Source organism: Coturnix japonica, unplaced genomic scaffold (genome assembly GCF_054131305.1).
Source record: "Coturnix japonica strain WE unplaced genomic scaffold, WE-NBRP24 Scf063, whole genome shotgun sequence".
NCBI lineage: Eukaryota > Metazoa > Chordata > Aves > Galliformes > Phasianidae > Coturnix > Coturnix japonica.
The window spans coordinates 506,471-531,226 of NW_028188966.1; the positions used below are offsets into that span (position 1 = coordinate 506,471).

The 24,756-nt window shown below is 58.3% G+C and overlaps 2 protein-coding genes and 1 non-coding gene across 8 annotated transcripts in view; all 3 read left to right on the top strand.

Moving 5' to 3' along the window:
• The first annotated feature begins 230 nt into the window (after positions 1-230).
• On the top strand, positions 231-8,272 carry RPS9 (ribosomal protein S9). 6 transcript variants are annotated; one of them, XM_085533821.1, is made up of 7 exons: positions 231-260; positions 634-739; positions 1,928-2,050; positions 3,146-3,332; positions 6,176-6,358; positions 6,505-6,557; positions 8,224-8,272. In XM_085533821.1, the coding sequence occupies exons 2-5, from the start codon at positions 643-645 to the stop codon at positions 6,351-6,353; spliced, it is 585 nt and encodes a 194-aa protein (XP_085389947.1). In that variant the 5' UTR covers positions 231-260; positions 634-642; the 3' UTR covers positions 6,354-6,358; positions 6,505-6,557; positions 8,224-8,272. The 6 variants fall into 6 exon arrangements, with proteins under 6 accessions (XP_085389947.1, XP_085389948.1, XP_085389946.1 ...); XM_085533822.1 differs by lacking the exon at positions 6,505-6,557 and having other exon boundaries at positions 3,146-3,453; positions 6,176-6,413; XM_085533820.1 differs by lacking the exon at positions 6,505-6,557 and having other exon boundaries at positions 6,176-6,413.
• On the top strand, positions 8,034-8,129 carry LOC146751700 (small nucleolar RNA SNORD88). Its single transcript, XR_014941266.1, has one exon. It is a non-coding gene; the product is annotated as a small nucleolar RNA SNORD88 (small nucleolar RNA).
• Positions 8,273-11,247: 2,975 nt separating the features above from the next.
• Positions 11,248-24,756, top strand: part of POLD1 (DNA polymerase delta 1, catalytic subunit) — a 60,633-nt gene continuing 47,124 nt past the window's right edge. Inside the window, exons 1-5 of the mRNA XM_085533786.1 lie at positions 11,248-11,372; positions 14,890-15,083; positions 18,297-18,404; positions 21,154-21,294; positions 22,167-22,285. Coding sequence (XP_085389912.1) covers positions 11,263-11,372; positions 14,890-15,083; positions 18,297-18,404; positions 21,154-21,294; positions 22,167-22,285 — 672 coding nt within the window. The 5' untranslated portion in view covers positions 11,248-11,262. The remainder of the gene's footprint in view (positions 11,373-14,889; positions 15,084-18,296; positions 18,405-21,153; positions 21,295-22,166; positions 22,286-24,756) is intronic.

The following is a 24,756-nucleotide window of genomic DNA, read 5'->3' on the forward strand; positions in this document are numbered from 1 at the left end:
ATAGGGGCGTAGAACGCCCCCCATTAAGAGCCTGGAGGACCCCGAGCTCCCCCCTCCCTCCCGAAAACATGGCGGCCCCCATAGCGGGCCGCTCTATCTCGGTGCTCCCCGGTGACGGAGCTCAGCCATTGGCTGGCGGGAGGAGGCTCCGCGCGATCCCATTGGGCGTCACCGAGCGGAAAGGGGCGTGGCCAAGTGACGGGGCTATATAAAGCCCAGCGGAGCGGCGCGGCCTTCCTTTGCGTCCTCGCGGCGCTGAGGTGAGAAGCTCGGCGGGAGAACCCGGAAATGGCACCGGAAAATACCGGAAATGGCACCGGAAGTTTTTCCGGTGGCTTTTCCGGTGTCTGAGGCCTCACTATGGCGGGTTGGCGGGGTCGGGCAGGCCGCGTTATAACAGCGTTGCGGCCTACACAGCGACAAGGCCTAAGCGGCGATGTGCGCATGCGCGGTCGGCCGCCATGTTTGCAGCGTCGCGCATGCGCACGGGCGCGCGTGCCGCCATTTTGAACCGCGGTGCGCATGCGCGGGGCGTGGGAGGGCGACAACGTGGTCCCTATAGAAGGGGGGCGATTTTGGGGTGAATTGGGGCCGTTTTGGGGCTGTTTTAGAGGCGGAATTGTCGGTTTTTAGCCCGCAGAGATGCCGGTCGCCCGGAGTTGGGTGTGTAGGAAAACTTACGTTACACCACGGCGGCCCTTCGAGAAATCCCGGCTCGATCAGGAGCTGAAACTCATCGGTGGGGATGGGGGGGATGGGGGGGGATAATGGGGGGCTATGGGGGGAAATGGGGGGCTATGGGGGTTTATAGGGGGACTATGGGGGGCTATGGGGGGATAATGGGGGGCTATGGGGGGAAATGGGGGTCTATGGGGGTTTATAGGGGGATAATGGGGGGCTATGGGGTTCTATGGGGGGTAATGGGGGGCTATGGGGTGGAAATGGGGGTCTATGGGGGTCTATGGGGTGGAAATGGGGGTCTATGGGGGTTTATAGGGGGATAATGGGGGGCTATGGGGGGAGAATGGGGGGCTATGGGGCACAATGGGGTTCAATGGGGGGTAATGGGGGTGTATGGGGGGTTTATAGGGGGGAAATGGGGGGCTATGGGGGGAAATGGGGGTCTGTGGGGGTTTATAGTGGGATAATGGGGGTCTATGGGGCACAATGGGGGTCTATGGGGGGTTTATAGTGGGATAATGGGGGTCTATGGGGGGAAATGGGGGGCACAATGGGGGTCTGTGGGGCACAATGGGGGTCTGTGGGGGTTTATAGGGGGTAATGGGGGTCTATGGGGTGGAAATGGGGGTCTATGGGGGTTTATAGGGGGATAATGGGGGTTTATAGGGGGATAATGGGGGGCTATGGGGGGAGAATGGGGGTCTATGGGGGTTGAAATGTGGATCTATGGGGGCTTTATAGGGGGATAATGGTGGTCTATGGGGGTTGAAATGGGGGTCTATGGGGGGAAATGGGGGTCTATGGGGGGTTTATAGGGGGATAATGGGGGGCTATGGGGGTTTATAGGGGGATAATGGGGGGCACAATGGGGGTCTATGGGGGTTTATAGGGGATAATGGGGGTTTATAGGGGGATAATGGAGCTCTATGGGGGCTATGGGGCACAATGGGGTTCTATGGGGGGAAATGGGGGGCTATGGGGGGAAATAGGGGTCTATGGGGGTTGAAATGGGGGTCTATGGGGGGAAATGGGGGTCTATGGGGGGGAAGAGGGGGTATAGGGAGCAGAATGGGGGGTAATGGGGTGGAAATGGGGGTCTATGGGGGAGAATGGGGGGGGGAATTGGGGTCTGGGGAGGAAATAAGGGGGGAAATGGGGGGGTCATTGGGGGGGTGGTTGGGGGGTCTTTGGGGGTCCTGGGTTGTCCCCCCCCCCCCTCATTTACACCCCCCCCCCCCCCCCATAGGTGAGTATGGGCTGCGCAATAAGCGCGAGGTCTGGAGGGTGAAATTCACGCTGGCCAAGATCCGCAAAGCGGCGCGAGAACTGCTCACATTGGATGAGAAGGATCCAAAGAGGCTGTTTGAGGGTGAGTGGGACCCACAGCTGCCCTATAGCCGCCCCATAGCTGCCCTATAGCCGCCCTATAGCCGCCCCATAGCTGCCCTATAGCCACCCCATAGCTGCCTTGTAGTCACTGTGAGAACTGCTGACATTGGATGAGAAGGATCCAAAGAGGCTGTTTGAGGGTGAGTGGGACCCATAGCTGCCCCATAGCCACCCCATAGCTGCCCTATAGCCACCCTATAGCTGCCCCATAGCTGCCCTGTAGTCACTGTGAGAACTGCTCACGTTGGATGAGAAGGATCCAAAGAGGCTGTTTGAGGGTGAGTGGGACCCACAGCTGCCCCATATCTGCCCCATAACTACCCCATATCTGCCCCATACCTATAGGTAGCGCCCTGCTGCGCCGCCTGGTCTGTATTGGGGTGCTGGATGAGGGTTACCCCACATCTCCCCTCATAACTACCCCATATCTCCCCACATAGCAGCCCCATCTCTCCCCCTATAGCTGCCCCACATCTGCCCCACACCTGTAGGTAACGCCCTTTTGCGCCGCCTGGTCCGTATCGGGGTGCTGGATGAGGGTTACCCCATATCTACCCCCACATCTCCCCCTCTATCTGCCCCATAACTACCCCACATCTGCCCCATAACTACCCCACATCTGCCCCACACCTGTAGGTAACGCCCTGCTGCGCTGCCTGGTCCGTATTGGGGTGCTGGATGAGGGTTACCCCATATCTACCCCCAGATCTCCCCCTATATCTCCCCCTCTATCTGCCCCACACCTGCCCCATATCTGCCCCACATCTACCCCACACCTGTAGGTAACGCCCTTTTGCGCCGCCTGGTCCGTATTGGGGTGCTGGATGAGGGTTACCCCATATCTGCCCCATAACTACCCCACATCTCCCCCTCTATCTGCCCCATATCCGCCCCATATCTGCCCCATATCCCCTATAGGTAACGCCCTGCTGCGCCGCCTGGTCCGTATTGGTGTTCTGGATGAGGGTTACCCCAGATCTCCCCCTATATCTCCCCCTCTATCTGCCCCATAACTACCCCACATCTGCCCCTCTATCTGCCCCATATCCGCCCCACATCTGCCCCACACCTGTAGGTAACGCCCTTCTGCGCCGCCTGGTCCGTATCGGTGTGCTGGATGAGGGTAAGATGAAGCTGGATTACATCCTGGGGCTGAAGATCGAGGATTTCCTGGAGCGGCGCCTGCAGACGCAGGTCTTCAAACTGGGGCTGGCCAAGTCCATCCACCACGCCAGGGTGCTCATACGGCAGAGACATATCAGGTATATGGACCATATGGACCTATATGGCCCTATATGGGGTCTGACCTTATATGGGATCAGAGCCCTGTATGGGATCCTCCATCCACCACGCCAGGGTGCTCATACGGCAGAGACATATCAGGTATGGGGCCATATATGGACTGACCCTATATAGGTATATAGGGACCCCCCCCATGTAGGATCAGAGCCCTGTATGGGATCCTCCATCCACCACGCCAGGGTGCTCATACGGCAGAGGCATATCAGGTATATGGACCATAAATAGTCCTATATGGGATCAGACCCTATATGGGATCTGACCCCTATAATGTGGGTCTGTATGGGATCCTCCATCCACCACGCCAGGGTGCTCATACGGCAGAGGCATATAAGGTATGGGGTCTTATATGGTCCTATATGGCCATATATGGGATCAGACCCTGCAGAGGCATATCAGGTATATGGACCTATATAGTTCTATATGGCCCTATATGGGATCAGACCTTATATGGGATCCTCCATCCACCACGCCAGGGTGCTCATACGGCAGAGGCATATCAGGTATATGGCCCTATATAGTCCTATATGGCCCTATATGGGATCAGACCCTATATGGGATCCTCCATCCACCACGCCAGGGTGCTCATACGGCAGAGACATATAAGGTATATGGGCATATATGGACTATATGGGATCAGATTCCTATATGTAGTCCTATATAGTCCTATATGGGATCAGACCCTATATGGGATCCTCCATCCACCACGCCAGGGTGCTCATACAGCAGAGGCACATCAGGTATATGGCCCTATATGGACCGACCCTATATGGGATTAGACCCTATATAGGTATATAGGGACCCGCCCCATATGGGATCAGAGCCCTGTATGGGATCCTCCATCCACCACGCCAGGGTGCTCATACGGCAGAGGCATATAAGGTATGGGGGCGTATATAGTCCTATATGGACCGACCCTATATAGGTATATAGGGACCTGCCCCATTATGGGATCAGAGCCCTGTATGGGATCCTCCATCCACCACGCCAGGGTGCTCATACGGCAGAGGCATATCAGGTATATGGGCATATATAGTCCTATATGGCCATATATGGACCCTTCCTATATGGGATCCTCCATCCACCACGCCAGGGTGCTCATACGGCAGAGGCACATCAGGTATATGGCCCTATATAGTCCTATATGGCCCTATATGGCCCTATATAGTCCTATATGGGATCAGACCCTATATGGGATCAGAGCCCTATATGGGATCCTCCATCCACCACGCCAGGGTGCTCATACGGCAGAGGCACATCAGGTATATGGCCCTATATGGACTATATGGGGTCCTATATGGGATCAGACCCTATATGGGATCAGATTCCTATATATAGTCCTATATGGACTCTTCCTATATGGGATCCTATATGGCAGTTTAGGGGGGGGGGGCTGCTTTGATGAGCCCTTTAAAGGCAATGGGGGGGGGCTGCATTAATGGGGCTGTTATGGGGGGTCACATATGGGGTGGGGGGGGTCACATATGGGGTGCTGACCCCCCCCCATCCCCTATATATCCTATATCCCCTATAGGGTCCGTAAGCAGGTGGTGAACATCCCATCCTTGGCAGTTTGGGGGGGGGCTGCATTAATGAGCCCTTTAAAGTCAATGGGGGGGGGTTACATTAATGGGGCTGTTATGGGGGGTCTATGATGGGGTGGGGGGGTCACATATGGGGTGTGGGGGTCACATATGGGGTGGGGGGGTCACATATGGGGTGCTGACCCCCCCCATCCCCTATATATCCTATATATTCTATAGGGTCCGTAAGCAGGTGGTGAACATCCCATCCTTGGCACTTTAGGGGGGGGGGGGCTGCATTAATGGGGCTGTTATGGGGGGTCACATATGGGGTGGGGGGGTCACATATGGGGTGGGGGGGTCACATATGGGGTGCTGACCCCCCCCATCCCATATATCCCCTATATCCCCTATAGGGTCCATAAGCAAGTGATGAACATTGTGGGGGGCTGCATTAATGGGGCCTTTAAAGGCAATGGGGGGGGGGTTACGTTAATGGGGCTGTTATGGGGGGTCTGTGATGGGGTGGGGGGGTCACATATGGGGTGGGGGGGTCACATATGGGGTGCTGACCCCCCCCCATCCCCTATATCCCCTATAGGGTCCATAAGGGGGGGGGGCTGCATTAATGGGGCCTTTAAAGGCAATGGGGGGGGGCTGCATCAATGGGGCTGTTATGGGGGGTCACATATGGGGTGGGGGGGTCACATATGGGGTGCTGACCCCCCCCATCCCCTATATCCCCTATATCCCCTATAGGGTCTGTAAGCAGGTGGTGAACAAGTTTGGGGGGGGGGGGGGGCTGCATTAATGGGGCCTTTAAAGGCAATGGGGGGGGGGTTACATTAATGGGGCTGTTATGGGGGGTCTATGATGGGGTGGGGGGGTCACATATGGGGTGCTGACCCCCCCATCCCCTATATCCCCTATAGGGTCCGTAAGGGGGGGGGGGGGCTGCATTAATGGGGCCTTTAAAGGCAATGGGGGGGGGTTACATTAATGGGGCTGTTATGGGGGGTCTATGATGGGGTGGGGGGGTCACATATGGGGTGGGGGGGTCACATATGGGGTGCTGACCCCCCCCATCCCCTATATCCCCTATAGGGTCCATAAGGGGGGGGGGCTGCATTAATGGGGCCTTTAAAGGCAATGGGGGGGGGGGTTACATTAATGGGGCTGTTATGGGGGGTCTGTGATGGGGTGGGGGGTCACATATGGGGTGGGGGGGTCACATATGGGGTGCTGACCCCCCCCATCCCCTATATATCCTATATATCCTATAGGGTCCGTAAGCAGGTGGTGAACATCCCGTCGTTCCTGGTTCGTTTGGACTCCCAGAAACACATCGACTTCTCCTTAAGGTCCCCATATGGGGGGGGGCGACCGGGCCGCGTTAAAAGGAAGAACGCCAAGAAGGGGCAGGGGGGGGCGGGGGGGGGCGAGGATGAAGAGGAGGATTGAGAGACCCCCCCCCATATATAAATACAGTGTCCAATGGGAGCCCCCCCCACACTGGAAGAGGTGAGTTGGGGGGTTATAGGGTTTATAGGGGGGGTTATAAGGGCTATAGGGGGGGGAGGATTGGGGTTATGGGGGGAGGAGGATTGAGAGACCCCCCCCAATATAAATACAGCGTCCAATGGGAGCCCCCCCCCACTGGAAGAGGTGAGTTGGGGGGTTATAAGGGGGTTATAGGGGCTATAGGGGGGGTTATAGGGGGGGTTATAGGGTTTATGGGGGGGTTATGGGATTTATGGGGGGGGGAGGATGAAGAGGAGGATTTAGAGACCCCCCCCCATAAATAAATACAGCGTCCAATGGGAGCCCCCCCCCCACTGTAAGAGGTGAGTTGGGGGGTAATAAGGGGGTTATAGGGGCTATGGGGGGGTTATAGGGGCTATGGGGGGGTTATAGGGGCTGTAGGGGGGTTATAGGGGCTATAGGGGGGGATTGGGGGTGTTATAGGGGGGGTTATAGGGTTTATGGGGGGGTTATGGGGTTTATGGGGGCGAGGATGAAGAGGAGGATTGAGAGACCCCCCCCCCATATATAAATACAGCGTCCAATGGGAGCCCCCCCCACACTGGAAGAGGTGAGTTGGGGGGTAATAGGGGGGATATAGGGGCTATGGGGGGGGGATTGGGGTTATGGGGGGAGGAGGATTGGGAGACCCCCCCCCATAAATAAATACAGCGTCCAATGGGAGCCCCCCCCCCCCCACTGGAAGAGGTGAGTTGAGGGGTAATAGGGGGACTATAGGGGCTATAGGGGGGGATTGGGGGTGTTATAGGGGGGGTTATAGGGTTTATGGGGGGGGTTATAGGGTTTATGGGGGGGGGAGGATGAGGAGGAGGATTGAGAGACCCCCCCCCATAAATAAATACAGCGTCTAATAGGAGCCCCCCCCCCACTGTAAGAGGTGAGTTGGGGGGTAATAGGGGGGTTATAGGGGGGGTTATAGGGTTTATGGGGGGGTTATAGGGGGGGTTATAGGGTTTATGGGGGGTTATAGGGGCTATGGGGGGGGTTATAGGGTTTATGGGGGGGGGATTGGGGTTATGGGGGGGGGAGGATGAGGAGGAGGATTGAGAGACCCCCCCCCATAAATACAGCCTCAAATGGGACCCCCTCCCCCCCACTAAGAGGTGTTAAGGACTATGGGGGGATTCAGAGGGGTCCTATATGGGACCCCAATAAATGGGGGGGGTCTTATTGGGGTGATGGGGTCTGGGGGGGGGCACGACCTCAGCCCTATGTGAGACCCCCCCCCTACTAAGAGGTGAGTGGGGGTGGGAGGGGGGATTGGGGGGGGGGGGGGGGTTGAGGACTGACCCCCCCCCAGCCCCAAATAGACCCCAAATAATTGGGGTTGGGGGGGGGGGGGTTGGGACCCCAGCCCCAAATGGACCCCAATGTGGGGGGGGGGGTTGGGACCCCAGCCCCAAATAGACCCCAAATAATTGGGGTTGGGGGGGGGGGATTTGGGACCCCAGCCCCAAATAGACCCCAAATAATTGGGGTTGGGGGGGGGGATTTGGGACCCCAGCCCCAAATAGACCCCAAATAATTGGGGTTGGGGGGGGGGGGTTGGGACCCCAGCCCCAAATGGACCCCAATGTGGGGGGGGTGGGGGGGGTTTGGGACCCCCTATGATGGCAGCACTGGGCGCTGAACCTTGATGTCACCTGTGCCCCCCCCCCGGAGGACTTGACACCACGGGGGGGGTCTGAGGGGGTCCATGGGGGGGGGGGGGAGTCCTAAAAGGGGGGGGGGCAGATATGGGGTTTTGGGGTCACCTCATTAACCCCCCCCCCCCCTTATTGTGTTGCAGGTGGTTCCTATGGGGCTGGATCTACAATAAAGAACAATTTATGTGTGTCCCCCCCCGACTCTGTGTGGGTTTATTTGGGGGGGGGTCCTATATTATCTCTATATGGGATGATTGGGGGGGGGGGGTCCTATATTATCTCTATATGGGGTAGGAATTGGGGGGGGGTCCTATATTATATATATGGGATGATTGGGGGGGGTCCTATATTATCTTTATATGGGATTAATTGGGGGGGGGTTCTATATTATCTCTATATGGGGTAGGAATTGGGGGGGGGTCCTATATTATCTCTATATGGGATGATTGGGGGGGGGTCCTATATTATCTCTATATGGGAGGAATTGGGGGGGGGTCCTATATTATCTATATGGGAGGAATTGGGGGGGGGGTCCTATATTATCTATATGGGATGATTGGGGGGGGTCCTATATTATCTCTATATGGGATGATTGGGGGGGGGTCCTATATTATCTATATGGGATGCTTGGTGGGGGGTCCTATATTATCTCTATATGGGATGCTTGGGGGGGGGGTCCTATATTATCTCTATATGGGATGATGGGGGGGTCCTATATTATCAATATATGGGGTAGGAATTGGGGGGGGTCCTATTATCTCTATATGGGGTAGGAATTGGGGGGGGGTCTTATGTTATCTCTGTATGGGGGGAGTTGGGGGGGGGTCCTATATTATCTCTATATGAGAGGAATTGGGGGGGGGGTACTATATTATCTCTATATGGGAGGAATTGGGGGGGGGTCCTATATTATCTCTATATGGGGTAGGAATTGGGGGGGGTCCTATTATCTCTATATGGGAGGAATTGGGGGGGGGTCCTATATTATCTATATGGGAGGAATTGGGGGGGGGTCTTATATTATCTCTATATGGGAGGAATTGGGGGGGGTCCTATATTATCTCTATATGGGATGAATTGGGGGGGGTCCTATATTATCTCTATATGGGATGATTGGGGGGGGGGTCCTATATTATCTCTATATGGGAGGAATTGGGGAGGGGTCTTATATTATCTCTATATGGGATGATTGGGGGGGGGTCCTATATTATCTATATGGGAGGAATTGGGGGGGGGTCCTATTATCTCTATATGGGAGGAATTGGGGGGGGTCCTATATTATCTCTATATGAGGAATTGGGGGGGGTCCTGTATTATCTCTATATGGGGTAGAAATTGGGGGGGGTCCTATTATCTCTATATGGGAGGAATTGGGGGGGGGGTCCTATATTATCTATATGGGATGATTGGGGGGGGTCCTATATTATCTATATGGGATCATTGGGGGGGGGTCCTATATTATCTCTATATGGGATGATTGGGGGGGGGGTCCTATATTATCTCTATATGGGAGGAATTTGGGGGGGGTCCTATATTATCTCTATATGGGATGATTGGGGGGGGGGTTCTATATTATCTCTATATGGGGTAGGAATTGGGGGGGGTCCCTATATTATCTCTATATGGGATGATTGGGGGGGGTCCTATATTATCTCTATATGGGATGATTGGGGGGGGTCCTATATTATCTATATGGGAGGAATTGGGGGGGGTCCTATATTATCTCTATATGGGATGATTGGGGGGGGGGTCCTATATTATCTATATGGGAGGAATTGGGGGGGGTCCTATATTATCTCTATGTGGGATGATTGGGGGGGGTCCTATATTATCTCTATATGGGAGGAATTGGGGGGGGGTCCTATATTATCTCTATATGGGGTAGGAATTGGGGGTCCTATTATCTCTATATGGGAGGAATTGGGGGGGGGGTCCTATATTATCTCTATATGGGAGGAATTGGGGGGGGGGTTCTATATTATCACTATATGGGATGATTGGGGGGGTCCTATATTATCTCTATATGGGAGGAATTCGGGGGGGTCCTATATTATCTCTATATGGGAGGAATTGGGGGGGGGTCCTATATTATCTCTATATGGGAGGAATTGGGGGGGGTCCTATATTATCTCTATATGGGAGGAATTGGGGGGGGGTCCTATTTCTATATGGGGTAGGAATTGGGGGGGGGGGTCCTATATTATCTCTATATGGGGTAGGAATTGGGGTGGGGGGTTCTATATTATCTCTATATGGGATGATTGGGGGGGGTCCTATATTATCTTTATATGGGATCATTGGGGGGGGGTCCTATATTATCTCTATATGGGATCATTGGGGGGGGGTCCTATATTATCACTATATGGGATGATTGGGGGGGGGTCTTATATTATCACTATATGGGATGATTGGGGGGGGGTCCTATATTATCTCTATATGGGAGGAATTGGGGGGGGTCCTATTATCTCTATATGGGGTAGGAATTGGGGGGGGGTCCTATTATCTCTATATGGGGTAGGAATTGGGGGGGGGGGGGTCCTGTATTTCCTCTATGGGGGTGGAAATATGGGGGGGGGGGCCTCCAAAACCCCAATTTATGTGGCTGGGGGGGGTCTCTTACCCCCTATATTTGGGGTGGGGGGGTCTCTTGACCCTGTATTATGGGTTGGGGGGGGTTGGGGGTCGCTGCCCCCATTTAGGGTCACTGATCCCCCATATATATATATGGGATTAATGGGGGGGGGGCTCCAAAACCCCCATTTATGGGGCTGGGGGGGTTTCTTACCCCCTATATTTGGGGTGGGGGGGTCTCTGGTCCCTGTATTATGGGTTGGGGGGGGGTTTGGGGTCGCTGGTCCCATTTAGGGTCTGATTCCCCCCCATATATATGGGATTATTGGGGGGGGGGGCTCCAAAACCCCCATTTATGGGGCTGGGGGGGGTTTCTTACCCCCTATATTTGGGGTGGGGGGGTCTCTGGTCCCTGTATTATGGGTTGGGGGGGGTTTGGGGTCGCTGGTCCCATTTAGGGTCTGATTCCCCCCATATATATGGGATTATTGGGGGGGGGGCGAATCCCATAGAAGCCCATTATAACCGAGCTGGGGGGGCGTGTCTTGTTGTGACCACGCCCACAAATGGGCGTTCCCACCCTATCCCGCCTTCCACTGCCCTTACTCAAGATGGCTACCGGAAATAGAACTACTGTGAACCAATCAACGCGCGTTTCCGGGGGTGGAGAACCGGAAGTGCGAGGCTCACCTCACAGTTCGGCTGTTGGCGGGAGAGTAGAGTGCGTTGTGAGGGGGGGGGGGGGGGGCTGGATTTTGGGTTAAAATGGGGCAGATTTGGGGTCTGGGGGGGATTAAAGGGGTTTAAAGGGTTGGGAGGGGGGTGGGGAGGGTCTTTATGGGGGGGTTTATGGGGGTTTATGGGGACTGGGGGGGTGTGAGGGGCTGGGGGGGTATGGGGGGGGGCTGGGGTCTCATTGGGATCAATGGAGGGGGGGGGGGGCTCATAGGGATGAATGGGGGGTCCATTGGGGTCAATGGGGGGGATATGGGGGCTCTGGGGGCTCATAGGGGTGAATGGGGGGATCTGGGGGGTCCATTGGGGTCAATGGGGGGATATGGGGGGTCCATTGGGGTCAATGGGGGGGATATGGGGGGTCTGGGGTCTCATTGGGGTCAATGTGGGGGATATGGGGGGGGGCTGGGGGCTCATTGGGATCAATGGAGGGGGGGGGGCTCATAGGGGTGAATGGGGGGGATATGGGGGGTCCATTGGGGTCAATGGGGGGGATATGGGGGGGTCTGGGGGGTCCATTGGGTTCAATGGGGGGGATATGGGGGGGGCTGGGGTCTCATTGGGGTCAATGGGGGGGAATTGGGGGGACTGGGGGGTCCATTGTGGTCAATGGGGGGGGGGGGTGCTTATAGGGGTGAATGGGGGGGGGGGGGGGTCTCATAGGGATGAATGGGGGGATATGGGGGGTCCATTGGGGTCAATGGGGGGATATGGGGGGTCCATTGGGGTCAATGGGGGGGGGGGGTCTCATAGGGATGAATGGGGGGATATGGGGGGTCCATTGGGGTCAATGGGGGGATATGGGGGGTCCATTGGGGTCAATGGGGGGATATGGGGGGTCCATTGGAGTCAATAGGGGGATATAGGGGGTCCATTGGGGTCAATGGGGGGATATGGGGGGTCCATTGGGGTCAATGGGGGGATATGGGGGGTCCATTGGGGTCAATGGGGGGATATGGGGGGTCCATTGGGGTCAATGGGGGGGATCTGGGGGTCCATTGGGGTCAATGGGGGGGATATGGGGGGTCCATTGGGGTCAATGGGGGGGATCTGGGGGTCCATTGGGGTCAATGGGGGGATATGGGGGTCCATTGGGGTCAATGGGGGGATATGGGGGGTCCATTGGGGTCAATGGGGGGATATGGGGGGTCCATTGGGGTCAATGGGGGGGATATGGGGGGTCCATTGGGGTGAATGGGGGGGATATGGGGGGTCCATTGGGGTCAATGGGGGGATATGAGGGGTCTGGGGTCTCATAGGGGTGAATGGGGGGGATATGGGGGGTCCATTGGGGTCTATGAGGGGGATATGGGGGGTCTGGGGTCTCATAGGGGTGAATGGGGGGGATATGGGGGGTCCATTGGGGTCTATGAGGGGGATATGGGGGGTCTGGGGTCTCATAGGGGTGAATGGGGGGGTCTAGGGGGTCCATTGGGGTCAATGGGGGGGGATATGGGGGGGTCTGGGGGGTCCATTGGGGTCAATGGAGGGGATTTGGGGGGGTCTGGGGGGTCCATTGGGGTCAATGGGGGGGTCTGGGGGGTCCATTGGGGTCAATGGGGGGGTCTGGGGGGTCCATTGGGTTCAATGGGGGGGATATGGGGGGTCTGGGGTCTCATAGGGGTGAATGGGGGGGGTCTGGGGGGTCCATTGGGGTCAATGGGGGGGATCTGGGGGTCCATTGGGGTTAATGGGGGGATATGGGGGGTCCATTGGGGTCAATGGGGGGATATGGGGGGTCCATTGGGGTCAATGGGGGGATATGGGGGGTCCATTGGGGTCAATGGGGGGATATGGGGGGTCCATTGGGGTCAATGGGGGGATATGGAGGGTCCATTGGGGTCAATGGGGGGATATGGGGGGTCCATTGGGGTCAATGGGGAAATATAGGGGGGTCCATTGGGGTCAATGGGGGGGATATGGGGGGTCTGGGGTCTCATAGGGGTGAATGGGGGGGTCCATTGGGGTCAATGGGGGGATATAGGGGGTCCATTGGGGTCAATGGGGGTATATGGGGGGTCCATTGGGGTCAATGGGGGGGGGGGGGTGCTCATAGGGGTGAATGGGGGGGACATGGGGGGTCCATTGGGCTCAATGGGGGGGATATGGGGGGTCTGGGGTCTCATAGGGGTGAATGGGGGGGACATGGGGGGTCCATTGGGCTCAATGGGGGGGATATGGGGGGTCTGGGGTCTCATAGGGGTGAGTGGGGGGTCCATTGGGGTCAATGGGGGGGATTTGGGGGGTCTCATAGGGGTGAATGGAGGGGATATGGGGGGGGTCTGAGGGGTCTGGGGTCTCATTGGGGTGAATGGGGGGGATATGGGGGGGTCTGGGGGTTCATTGGGGTGAATGAGGGGGGATATGGGGGGTCTTGGGGGCGGGAGGGGTCCATTGGGGTCAATGGGGGGGTTGTGGGGGGGGTCTGGGGTCTCATAGGGGTGAATGGAGGGGATTTGGGGGGGGGGGTCGGTATGGGGGGGGTCCATTGGGGTCAATGGGGGGGGATATGGGGGGGTCTGGGGGGGCTCATAGGGGTGAATGGGGGGGATTTGGGGGGGGGTTTTGAGGGGTCTGGGGTCTCATTGGGGTCAATGGGGGGAGGGGGGGTCTCATAGGGGTGAATGGGGGGGATATGGGGGGTCCATTGGGGTCAATGAGGGGGGATATGGGGGGGGGGCTGAGGGGTCTGGGGTCTCATTGGGGTCAATGGGGGGGATATGGGGGTCTGGGGTCTCATTGGGGTGAATGGGGGGGGATATGGGGGGTCTCATAGGGGTGAATGGGGGGTCCATTGGGGTCAATGGGGGGATTTGGGGGGGGGGTCTGAGGGGTCTGGGGTCTTATTGGGGTCAATGAGGGGGGATATGGGGGGTCTTGGGGGTGGGGGGGGTCAATGGAGGGGATATGGGGGGGGTCTGAGGGGTCTGGGGTCTCATTGGGGTCAGTGGGGGGGATATGGGGGGTCTTGGGGGGCAGGGGGGGTTCATAGGGGTGAATGGAGGGGATTTGGGGGGGGTCTGAGGGGTCTGGGGTCTCATAGGGGTGAATGGGGGGGATATGGGGGGTCCATTGGGGTCAATGAGGGGGATATGGGGGGTCTGGGGTCTCATAGGGGTGAATGGGGGGGGCCTGGGGGGGTCCATTGGGGTCAATGGGGGGGGATATGGGGGGGGGCTGGGGTCTCATTGGGGTCAATGGGGGGAGGGGGTCTCATAGAGGTGAACGGGGGGATATGGGGGGTCCATTGGGGTCAATGGGGCCAATGGGGGGGATTTGGGGGGTCTTGGGGATGGGCGGGGGTCCATAGGGGTCAATGGAGGGGATCTGGGGTCTCATTGGGGTCAATGGGGGGGGGGGTGCTCATAGGGGTGAATGGGGGGGATATGGGGGGTCCATTGGGGTCTATGGGGGGGATATGGGGGGTCTGGGGTCTCATTGGGGTCAATGGGGGGGATATGGGGGGTCTGGGGGGGTCTCATAGGTCTCTGACCCCCCTATAGGATGGAGTCGAAGCGGCCGCCCCCCCCCCTGGCCCCCCCCAACCCCCATCAACGTAAACGGCTGCGGGGGGGGGAGGGGCACGAAGACCCCCCCCCATCCCGATTCGAGGAGGAGCTGGCCATGATGGAGGACGAGGAGGAGGAGGAGGAGGAGGAAGAGCAGATGGGGGGGGGGACAGAGAGCAGCACTGCTGGTGAGGGGGGGGATATGGGGGGCTATGGGGGGGTATATGGGGGGATATGGGGGGCTATGGGGGGGTATATGGGGGGCTATGGGGTTCTTTGGGGGGCTATGGGGTGTATGGGGGGTATATGGGGGGCTATGGGGTTCTATGGGGTTCTATGGGGGGTATATGGGGGGCTATGGGGTGTATGGGGGAGTATATGGGGGGCTATGGGGGGATATATGTGGGGCTGTGGGGTGTATGGGGGGGTATATGGGGGGCTATGGGGTCCTAGGGGGGGTATATGGGGGTATATGGGGGCTATGGGTTGTATGGGGAGGTATATGGGGGGCTATGGGGTTCTATGGAGGCCTATGGGGTGTATGGGGGGGTATATGGGGGGCTATGGGGTGCATGGGGGGGTATATGGGGGGTATGGGGGGGTATATGGGGGGCTATGGGGTGTATGGGGGGGTATGTAGGGGGCTATGGGGTGTAGGGGGGGTATATGGGGTTCTATGGGGGGTATATGGGGGGCTATGGGGTGTATGGGGGGGTATATGGGGGGCTATGGGGTTCTATGGGGGGTATATAGGGGGTATTTGGGGTGTATGGGGGGTATATGGGGGGCTATGGGGTATATGGGGGGTATATGGGGAGCTATGGGGTTCTATGGGGGTATATGGGGGGCTATGGGGTGTATGGGGGGGCATATGGGGGGCTATGGGGTTCTATGGGGGCCTATGGGGGGGTATATGGGGGGCTATGGGGTTCTATGGGGGTATATGGGGGGCTATGGGGTTCTATGGGGGGAGAATGGGGACATGGGGGGGTATATGGGGGGCTATGGGGTGTATGGGGGGGTATAAGGGGGGCTATGGGGTTCTATGGGTGGTATATGGGGGGCTATGGGGGGTTATGAGGTGTATGGGGGGGTATATGGGGGGCTATGGGGTTCTATGGGGGGGTATATGGGGGGCTATGGGGTTCTATGGGGGGAGAATGGGGATATGGGGGGTTATATGGGGGTATATGGGGGGCTATGGAGTCCTATGGGGGGAGAAGGGGGACATGGGGGGGTATATGGGGGGACATGGGGGGGTATAAGTGGGGCTATGGGGTTCTATGGGGGGGTATATAGGGGGTATTTGGGGTGTATGGGGGTATATGGGGGGCTATGGGGTTCTATGGGGTTATATGGGGGGCTATGGGGTTCTATGGGGGGTATATGGGGGGCTATGGGGTTCTATGGGGGGTATATGGGGGGCTATGGGGTTCTATGGGGGGGTATATGGAGGGCTATGGTGTTATATGGGGGGAGAAGGGGGACTTGGGGGGTGTATGGGGGGCTATGTGGTGTATGGGGAGGTATATGGGGGACTATGGGGTTCTTTGGGGGGCTATGGGGTTCTATGGGGTGTATGGGGGGTATATGGGGGGCTATGGGGTTCTATGGGGGGAGAAGGGGGATATGGGGGGGGTATATTGGGGGCTATGGGGGGTATATGGGGGGCTATGGGGTGTATGGGGGGGGTGTATGGGGGGCTATGGGGTCCTATGGGGGGAGAAGGTGGATTTGGGGAGGTATATGGGGGGCTATGGGGTGTATGGGGGGGTATATGGGGTGTATGGGGGGCTATGGGGTTCTATGGGGGGAGAAGGGGGACATGGGGGGGTATATGGGGGGCTATGGGGTTCTATGGGGGGGTATATGGAGGGCTATGGTGTTATATGGGGGGAGAAAGGGTTCTATGGGGGGGTATATGGGGGGCTATGGGTTGTATGGGGGGGTATATGGGGGGCTATGGGTTGTATGGGGGGGTATAAGGGGGGCTATGGGGTTCTATGGGTGGTATATGGGGGGCTATGGGGGGTTATGAGGTGTATGGGAGGGTATATGGGTGGCTATGGGGTGTATGGGGGGGTATATGGGGGGCTATGGGGTTCTATGGGGGGTATATGGGGGGCTATGGGGTGTATGGGGGGGTATATGGGGGGCTACGGGGTGTATGGGGGGGTATATGGGGGCTATGGGGTTCTATGGGGGGCTATGGGGTTCTATGGGGGGGTGTATGGGGGGGTATATGGGGTGTATGGGGGGGTATATGGGGGGCTATGGGGGGGTATATGGGGGGCTGTGGGGTGTATGGGGGGGGTATATGGGGGGTCATATGGGGGGGGTATATGGGGGTCTATGGGGTGTTTGGGGGGTTCTATGGGGGGTATATGGGGGGCTATGGGTTGTATGGGGGGCTATGGAGTTCTATGGGGGGAGAAAGGGGACGTGGGGGGGTATATGGGGTGTATGGGGGGGTATATGGGGGGCTAGGGGGTCCTAGGGGGGGTATATGGGGGTATATGGGGGGCTAAGGGGTTCTATGGGGGGGTATATGGGGGGCTATGGGGTGTATGGGGGGGTATATGGGGGGCTATGGGGTCCTATGGGGGGTATTTGGGGGGCTATGGGGTTCTATGGGGGGAGAAGGGGGACATGGGGGGGTATATGGGGGGTTATATGGGGGGCTAGGGGGTGTATGGGGGGGTATATGGGGGGTGTATGGGGGTAATATGGGGGGCTATGGGGTGTAGGGGGTGTATATGGGGGGCTGTGGGGTTCTATGGGGGGGTATATGGGGGTCTATGGGGATTATGGGGGGGTATATGGGGGGCTATGGGGTGTATGGGGGGGTATATGGGGTGTATGTGGGGGTATATGGGGGGTATGTGGGGGTATATGGGGAGCTATGGGGTGTATGGGGGGGTATGTGGGGGGCTATGGGGTCCTATGGGGGGTATATGGGGGGCTATGGGGTGTAGGGGGGGGTATATGGGGGGCTATGGGGTTCTATGGGGGGTATATGGGGGGCTATGGGGGGTATATGGGGGGCTATGGGGTACTATGGGGGGAGAAGGGGGACATGGGGAGGTATATGGGGGGGCTATGGGGTGTATGGGGGGGTATATGGGGTTCTATGGGGGGTATATGGGTGGATATGGGGTCCTATGGGGGGAGAGGGGGGACATGGGGGGGTATATGGGGTATATGGGGGGTTATATGGGGGGCTATGGGGTGTATGGGGGGGTATATGGGGGGTGTATGGGGGTAATATGGGGGGCTATGGGGTGTATGGGGGGGTATTTGGGGGGCTGTGGGGTTCTATGGGGCGCTATGGGGCACACTGTGCTCTATGGGGCGCTATGGGGCTGGCTGTGACCCCCCTGCCCCCCTTCTTTGCCCCCCAGGTTCCCTGTTTGTAGGGGAAATCAACCCCAAGTGGCGCCGCCCCCCGCTGCCCCCCGAGCCCCCCAAGGAGCTGTGCTTCATGCAGATGGACATCGACCACTACCTGGGTGAGGGGCTGCCCCATAGCGGGGGGCTCGGCCCCATAGCGGGGGGCTCGGCCCCATAGCGGGGGGTCTCAGCCCCATAGCAGGGGTCTCAACCCCATAGGGTGGGGTCTCAGCCCCATAGTGGGGGGTCTCAGCCCCATAGTGGGGGGTCTCAGCCCCATAGCGGGGGTGTCGGCCCCATAGGATGGGTCTCAACCCCATAGGGTGGGGTCTCAGCCCCATAGCAGGGGTCTCATCCCATAGCAAGGGTCCCAACCCCATAGGGTGGGGTCTCAGCCCCATAGCAGGGGTTTCATCCCATAGGGTGGGGTCTCAGCCCCATAGCAGGGGTTTCATCCCATAGCGGGGGTCTCAGCCCCATAGCGGGGGTGTCGGCCCCATAGGGTGGGTCTCAACCCCATAGGGTGGGGTCTCAGCCCCATAAGGGGGGGTCTGAGCCCCCTAGCAGGGGTCTCATCCCATAGGGTGGGGTCTCAGCCCCATAGGGTGGGTCTCAACCCCATAGGATGGGTCTCAACCCCATAGGGTGGGGTCTCATCCCATGGGGTGGGGTCTCAGCCCCATAGCGGGGGGCTCAGCCCCATAGCGATGGTCTCAGCCCCATAGCGGGGGTCTCATCCCATAGGGTGGGGTCTCAGCCCCATAGTGGGGGGGCTCAGCCCCATAGCGGGGGTCTCAGCCCCATAGGGTGGGTCTCAACCCATTAGGGTGGGGTCTCAGCCCCATATCAGTGGTCTTAGTCCCATATTGGGGGGTCTCATCCCATGGGGGGGGGTCTCAGCTCCATAGTGGTGGTCTCAGCCCCATAGCAGGGGTCTCAGCCCCATAGCAGGGGTCTCAACCCCATAGCAGTGGGTCTCAGCTCCATAGGGGGGGGTCTTAGCCCCATAGTGGTGGTCTCAGCCCCATAGTGGTGGGGTCCCAGCCCCATAGCGGTGGTCTCAGCCCCATAGGGTGGGGTCTCAACCCCATAGCAAGGGTCTTAACCCCATAGTGGTGGGTCCCAGCCCCATAGGGTGCGTCTCAGCCCCATAGCGGTGGTCCCAGCCCCATAGCGATGGTCTCAGCCCCATAGCAGGGGTCTCATCCCATGGGGGGGCTCAGCCCCATAGCAGGGGTCTCATCCCATAGGGTGGGGTCTCAGCCCCATAGTGGGGGGGCTCAGCCCCATAGCAGGGGTCTCAACCCCATAGGGTGGGGTCTCAGCCCCATAGCGGGGGTCTCGGCCCCATAGCAGGGGTCTCAACCCCATAGGGTGGGGTCTCAGCCCCATAGCAGGGGTCTCATCCCATAGGGTGGGGTCTCAGCCCCATAGGGTGGGTCTCAACCCCATAGGATGGGTCTCAACCCCATAGGGTGGGGTCTCATCCCATGGGGTGGGGTCTCAGCCCCATAGCGGGGGGCTCAGCCCCATAGCGATGGTCTCAGCCCCATAGGGTGGGTCTCAACCCATTAGGGTGGGGTCTCAGCCCCATATCAGTGGTCTTAGTCCCATATTGGGGGGTCTCATCCCATAGGGGGGGGGTCTCAGCCCCATAGCGGTGGGGTCTCAGCCCCATAGCGGTGGTCCCAGCCCCATAGCGGTGGTCCCAGCCCCATAGGGTGGGGTCTCAGCCCCATAAGGGGGGGTCTGAGCCCCATAGCAGTGGTCTCATCCCATAGGGTGGGGTCTCAGCCCCATAGCAAGGGTCTGAGCCCCATAGCGGGGGTCTCGGCCCCATAGGGTGGGTCTGAGCCCCATAGCAAGGGTCTCATCCCATAGGGTGGGGTCCCAGCCCCATAGCAGGGGTCTCATCCCATAGGGTGGGGTCTCAGCCCCATAGGATGGGTCTCAACCCCATAGCGGGGGTCTCATCCTGTAGGGTGGGGTCTCAGCCCCATAGCGGTGGTCCCAGCCCCATAGCAGGGGTCTCAGCCCCATAGCAGGGGTTTCATCCCATAGGGTGGGGTCTCAGCCCCATAAGGGGGGGTCTGAGCCCCATAGCAGGGGTCTCATCCCATAGGGTGGGGTCTCAGCCCCATAGTGGGGGGGCTCAGCCCCATAGCGGGGGTCTCAGCCCCATAGGGTGGGTCTCAACCCATTAGGGTGGGGTCTCAGCCCCATATCAGTGGTCTTAGTCCCATATTGGGGGGGTCTCATCCCATAGGGGGGGGTCTCAGCCCCATAGCAAGGATCTCAACCCCATAGCGGTGGGGTCTCAGCCCCATAGCGGTGGTCCCAGCCCCATAGGGTGGGGTCCCAGCCCCATAGCGGTGGTCCCAGCCCCATAGCGGTGGTCTCAGCCCCATAGGGTGGGGTCTCAACCCCATAGCAAGGGTCTTAACCCCATAGTGGTGGGTCCCAGCCCCATAGGGTGGGTCTCAGCCCCATAGGGTGGGGTCTCACCCCATAGCAATGGTCTCAGCCCCATAGGGGGGGGTCTCATCCCATAGGGGGGGGTCTCAGCCCCATAGCAAGGATCTCAACCCCATAGCGGTGGGGTCTCAGCCCCATAGCGGTGGTCCCAGCCCCATAGGGTGGGGTCCCAGCCCCATAGCGGTGGTCCCAGCCCCATAGCGATGGTCTCAGCCCCATAGCAGGGGTCTCATCCCATAGCAAGGGTCCCAACCCCATAGGGTGGGGTCTCGGCCCCATAGCGGGGGTCTCACCCCATAGCGGTGGTCTCAGCCCCATAGGGTGGGGTCTCAGCCCCATAGCGGTGTTCCCAGCCCCATAGCGAGGTATCATACTGTGCCCCCCCCCATCCAGGCCCCCCTGTGTCTGGGATGCCGGGCAGCACCGAGGGTCCCGTCCCCATAATCCGCATCTATGGGGTGACAGATGTGGGGCACAGCGTCTGTCTGCACGTCCACGGCTTCGTCCCCTACTTCTACGTCAAGGCGCCCCCCGGTGAGAGACCCCTCCCCAAATAACACCCCATAAGCAGCCCCATAACAGACCCCATAACCCCCCTATACCCCCCTATAGCCCCCCTATAGCTCCCCTATAACCCTATAGCCCCCCTATAGCCCCCCTATAAGCCTATAGCCCCCCTATAGCCCCCCTATAGCCCCCCTATAACCCCCCTATGTCCCCCCTATAACCCTATAGCCCCCCCTTTAACCCTATAGCCACCCTATAACCCTATTGCCCTCCTATAGCCCCCTATAACCCTATAGCCCCCTTATAACCCCCCTATAGCCCCCCTATAACCCTATTGCCCCCCTATAACCCCCCTATAACCCTATAGCCACCCTATAACCCCCCTATAGCCCCCCTATAACCCTATAGCCCTCCTATAGCCCCCCTATGTCCCCCCTATAACCCTATAGCCCCCCTATAACCCTATAGCCCCCCTATAACCCCCCTATAACCCTATAGCCCCCTATAACCCTATAGCCCCCCTATAACCCCCCTATAACCCTATAGCCCCCCTATAACCCTATAGCCCCCCTATAACCCCCCTATAACCCTATAGCCCCCCTATAACCCTATAGCCCCCCTATAACCTCCCTATAGCCCCCTATAACCCTATAGCCCCCTTATAACCCCCCTATAGCCCCCCTATAACCCTGTAGCCCCCCTATAACCCTATTGCCCCCCTATAACCCCCCTGTAGCCCCATATTAAGTGGAGATTCTCCACTGTCTCGTATAGAGGTTGTGCACCCCATAGGGATCATAACAACCCCCCCCCCTTTATTACTCCCTATGGGGGTTTCTATGGGTCTGGGGGTGTCCTGACCCCCCCCCCCCCCTATTTGTGCCCCCCCCCATGTATAGGGCTGGCCGTGGGTCACCTGGTGGAGCTGCAGAAGGAGCTGGAGGCTGCGATACAGAAGGAGCAGAGGGGGGGGGGGGCACGGCCGGGGGGGGGGCAGAGCTGTGCTGGCAATGGAGATGTGCCATAAACAGAGTGAGTTATATTGGGGGGGGGGGGCATTTATTTATGGGGGGGGGTATTTATGGGGGGGGGGCACGGCCGGGGGGGGGCAGAGCTGTGCTGGCAATGGGATGTGCCATAAACAGAGTGAGTTATGGGGGGGGGGGGTATTTATGGGGGGGGGTTATTTATGGGGGGGGCATTTATGGGGGTGTTATTTATGGGGGGGGGCATTTATGGGGGGGGTATTAGTGGGGGGGGGTTATTTATGGGGCAGGTTATTTATGGGGGGGGTTATTGGGGGGTATTTATGGGGGGGGTATTGGGGGGGGGTTTATTTATGGGAGGGTTTGTTATTTATGGGGGGGGTTATTTATGGGGGGGGTTACTTATGGGGGGGTTATTTATGGGGGGGTATTAGGGGGCGTTATTTATGGGGGGGGTTATTTATGGGGAGGTTTGTTATTTATGGGGGGTTATTTATGGTTGGGGGGGTATTTATGGGGGGGTATTGGGGGGGGGCAGAGCTGTGCTGGCAATGGAGATGTGCCATAAGCAGAGTGAGTTGGGGGGGAGGGGGGGGCACTTATGGGGGGGGGCGTTATTTATTGGGGGGGGGGTATTTATGGGGGGTTAATGGGGTTATATGGGGGGGGGTTATTTATGGGGGTGTTATGTTATTTATGGGGGGGGGGTATTGGGGGGGTTATTTATGGGGGGGCATTTATGGGGGGTGTTATTTATGGGGGGGGGTACTGGGGGGGGGCACGGCCGGGGGGGGCAGAGCTGTGCTGGCAATGGAGATGTGCCATAAACAGAGTGAGTTATATTGGGGGGGGGGGCGGTTATTTATGGGGGGGGGCTATTTATGGGGGGGGGGTATTTATGGGGGCATTAATGGGGTTATATGGGGAGGGGGGGTGTTATTTATGGGGGGGGTGTTTATGGGGGGTTATTTATGGGGGGGGTTATTTATGGGGGGGGTTATTTATGGGGGGGGTATTTATGGGGGGGGTTAATGGGGGAATATGGGGGGGGGGCGTTTATTTATGGGGGGGGGTTATTTATGGGGGGGGGGCACGGCCGGGGGGGGGCAGAGCTGTGCTGGCAATGGAGATGTGCCACAAGCAGAGTGAGTTATATTGGGGGGGGGGGGGGCACTTATGGGGGGGGTATTTATGGGGGGGGGTATTTATGGGGGCATTAATGGGGTTATATGGGGAGGGGGGGGTGTTATTTATGGGGGGGGTGTTTATGGGGGGGTTATTTATGGGGGGGGGTTATTTATGGGGGGGGGGTTATTTATGGGGGGGGGCTATTTATGGGGGGGGGCACGGCCGGGGGGGGGCAGAGCTGTGTTGGCAATGGAGATGTGCCATAAGCAGAGTGAGTTATATTGGGGGGGGGGGGGTTTATTTATGGGGGGGGGTATTGGGGGGGGGTTATTTATGGGGGGGGCAGAGCTGTGCTGGCAATGGAGATGTGCCATAAGCAGAGTGAGTATTGGGGGGGGGTTATTTATGGGGGGGTTAATGGGGTTATATGGGGGGGGGTTATTTATGGGGGGGGTATTAGTGGGGGGGGTTATTTATGGGGGGGTTTGTTATTTATGGGGGGGTATTTATGGGGGGGTATTGGGGGGGGTATTTATGGGGGGGTATTTATGGGGGCGTATTAGTGGGGGGGGGTTATTTATGGGGGGGGGCATTTATGGGGGGGTTAATGGGGTTATATGGGGGGGGGCGTTTATTTATGGGGGGGGGGTTATTTATGGGGGGGGGTTATTTATGGGGGGGTTAATGGGTTATATGGGGGGGGCGTTTATGGGGGGGGGTTATTTATGGGGGGGGTTATCTATTGGGGGGGGTGTTATTTATGGGGGGGTATTGGGGGGGGGGGCACGGCCGGGGGGGGCAGAGCTGTGCTGGCAATGGAGATGTGCCAGAAACAGAGTGAGTTATATTGGGGGGGGGGGCGTTATTTATTGGGGGGGGGTATTTATGGGGGGGGTTAATGGGGTTTATGGGGGGGGGGCGTTTATTTATGGGGGGGGGTATTTATGGGGGGGGGGGTTATTTATGGGGGGGGTTAATGGGGTTATATGGGGGGGGGCGTTTATTTATGGGGGGGGTTATTTATGGGGGGGGGTTATCTATTGGGGGGGGTGTTTTTATGGGGGGGGTGTTTTTATGGGGGGGGGGGTATTGGGGGGGGGGAGGCACGGCCGGGGGGGGGCAGAGCTGTGCTGGCAATGGAGATGTGCCATAAACAGAGTGAGTTATATTGGGGGGGGGGGCATTTATGGGGGGGGTATTTATGGGGGGGGTATTTGGGGGGGTATTAGTGGGTGGGTTATTGGGGGGCATTCAGGGGGGGTTATTGGGGGGGTATTAGTGGGGGGGGTTATTAGTGGTTGGGTTATGGGGGGGGTTATTGGAGGGGTATTTGAGGGGGGGGTATTTGTAGGGGGGGTTATTGGGGGGCATTTGG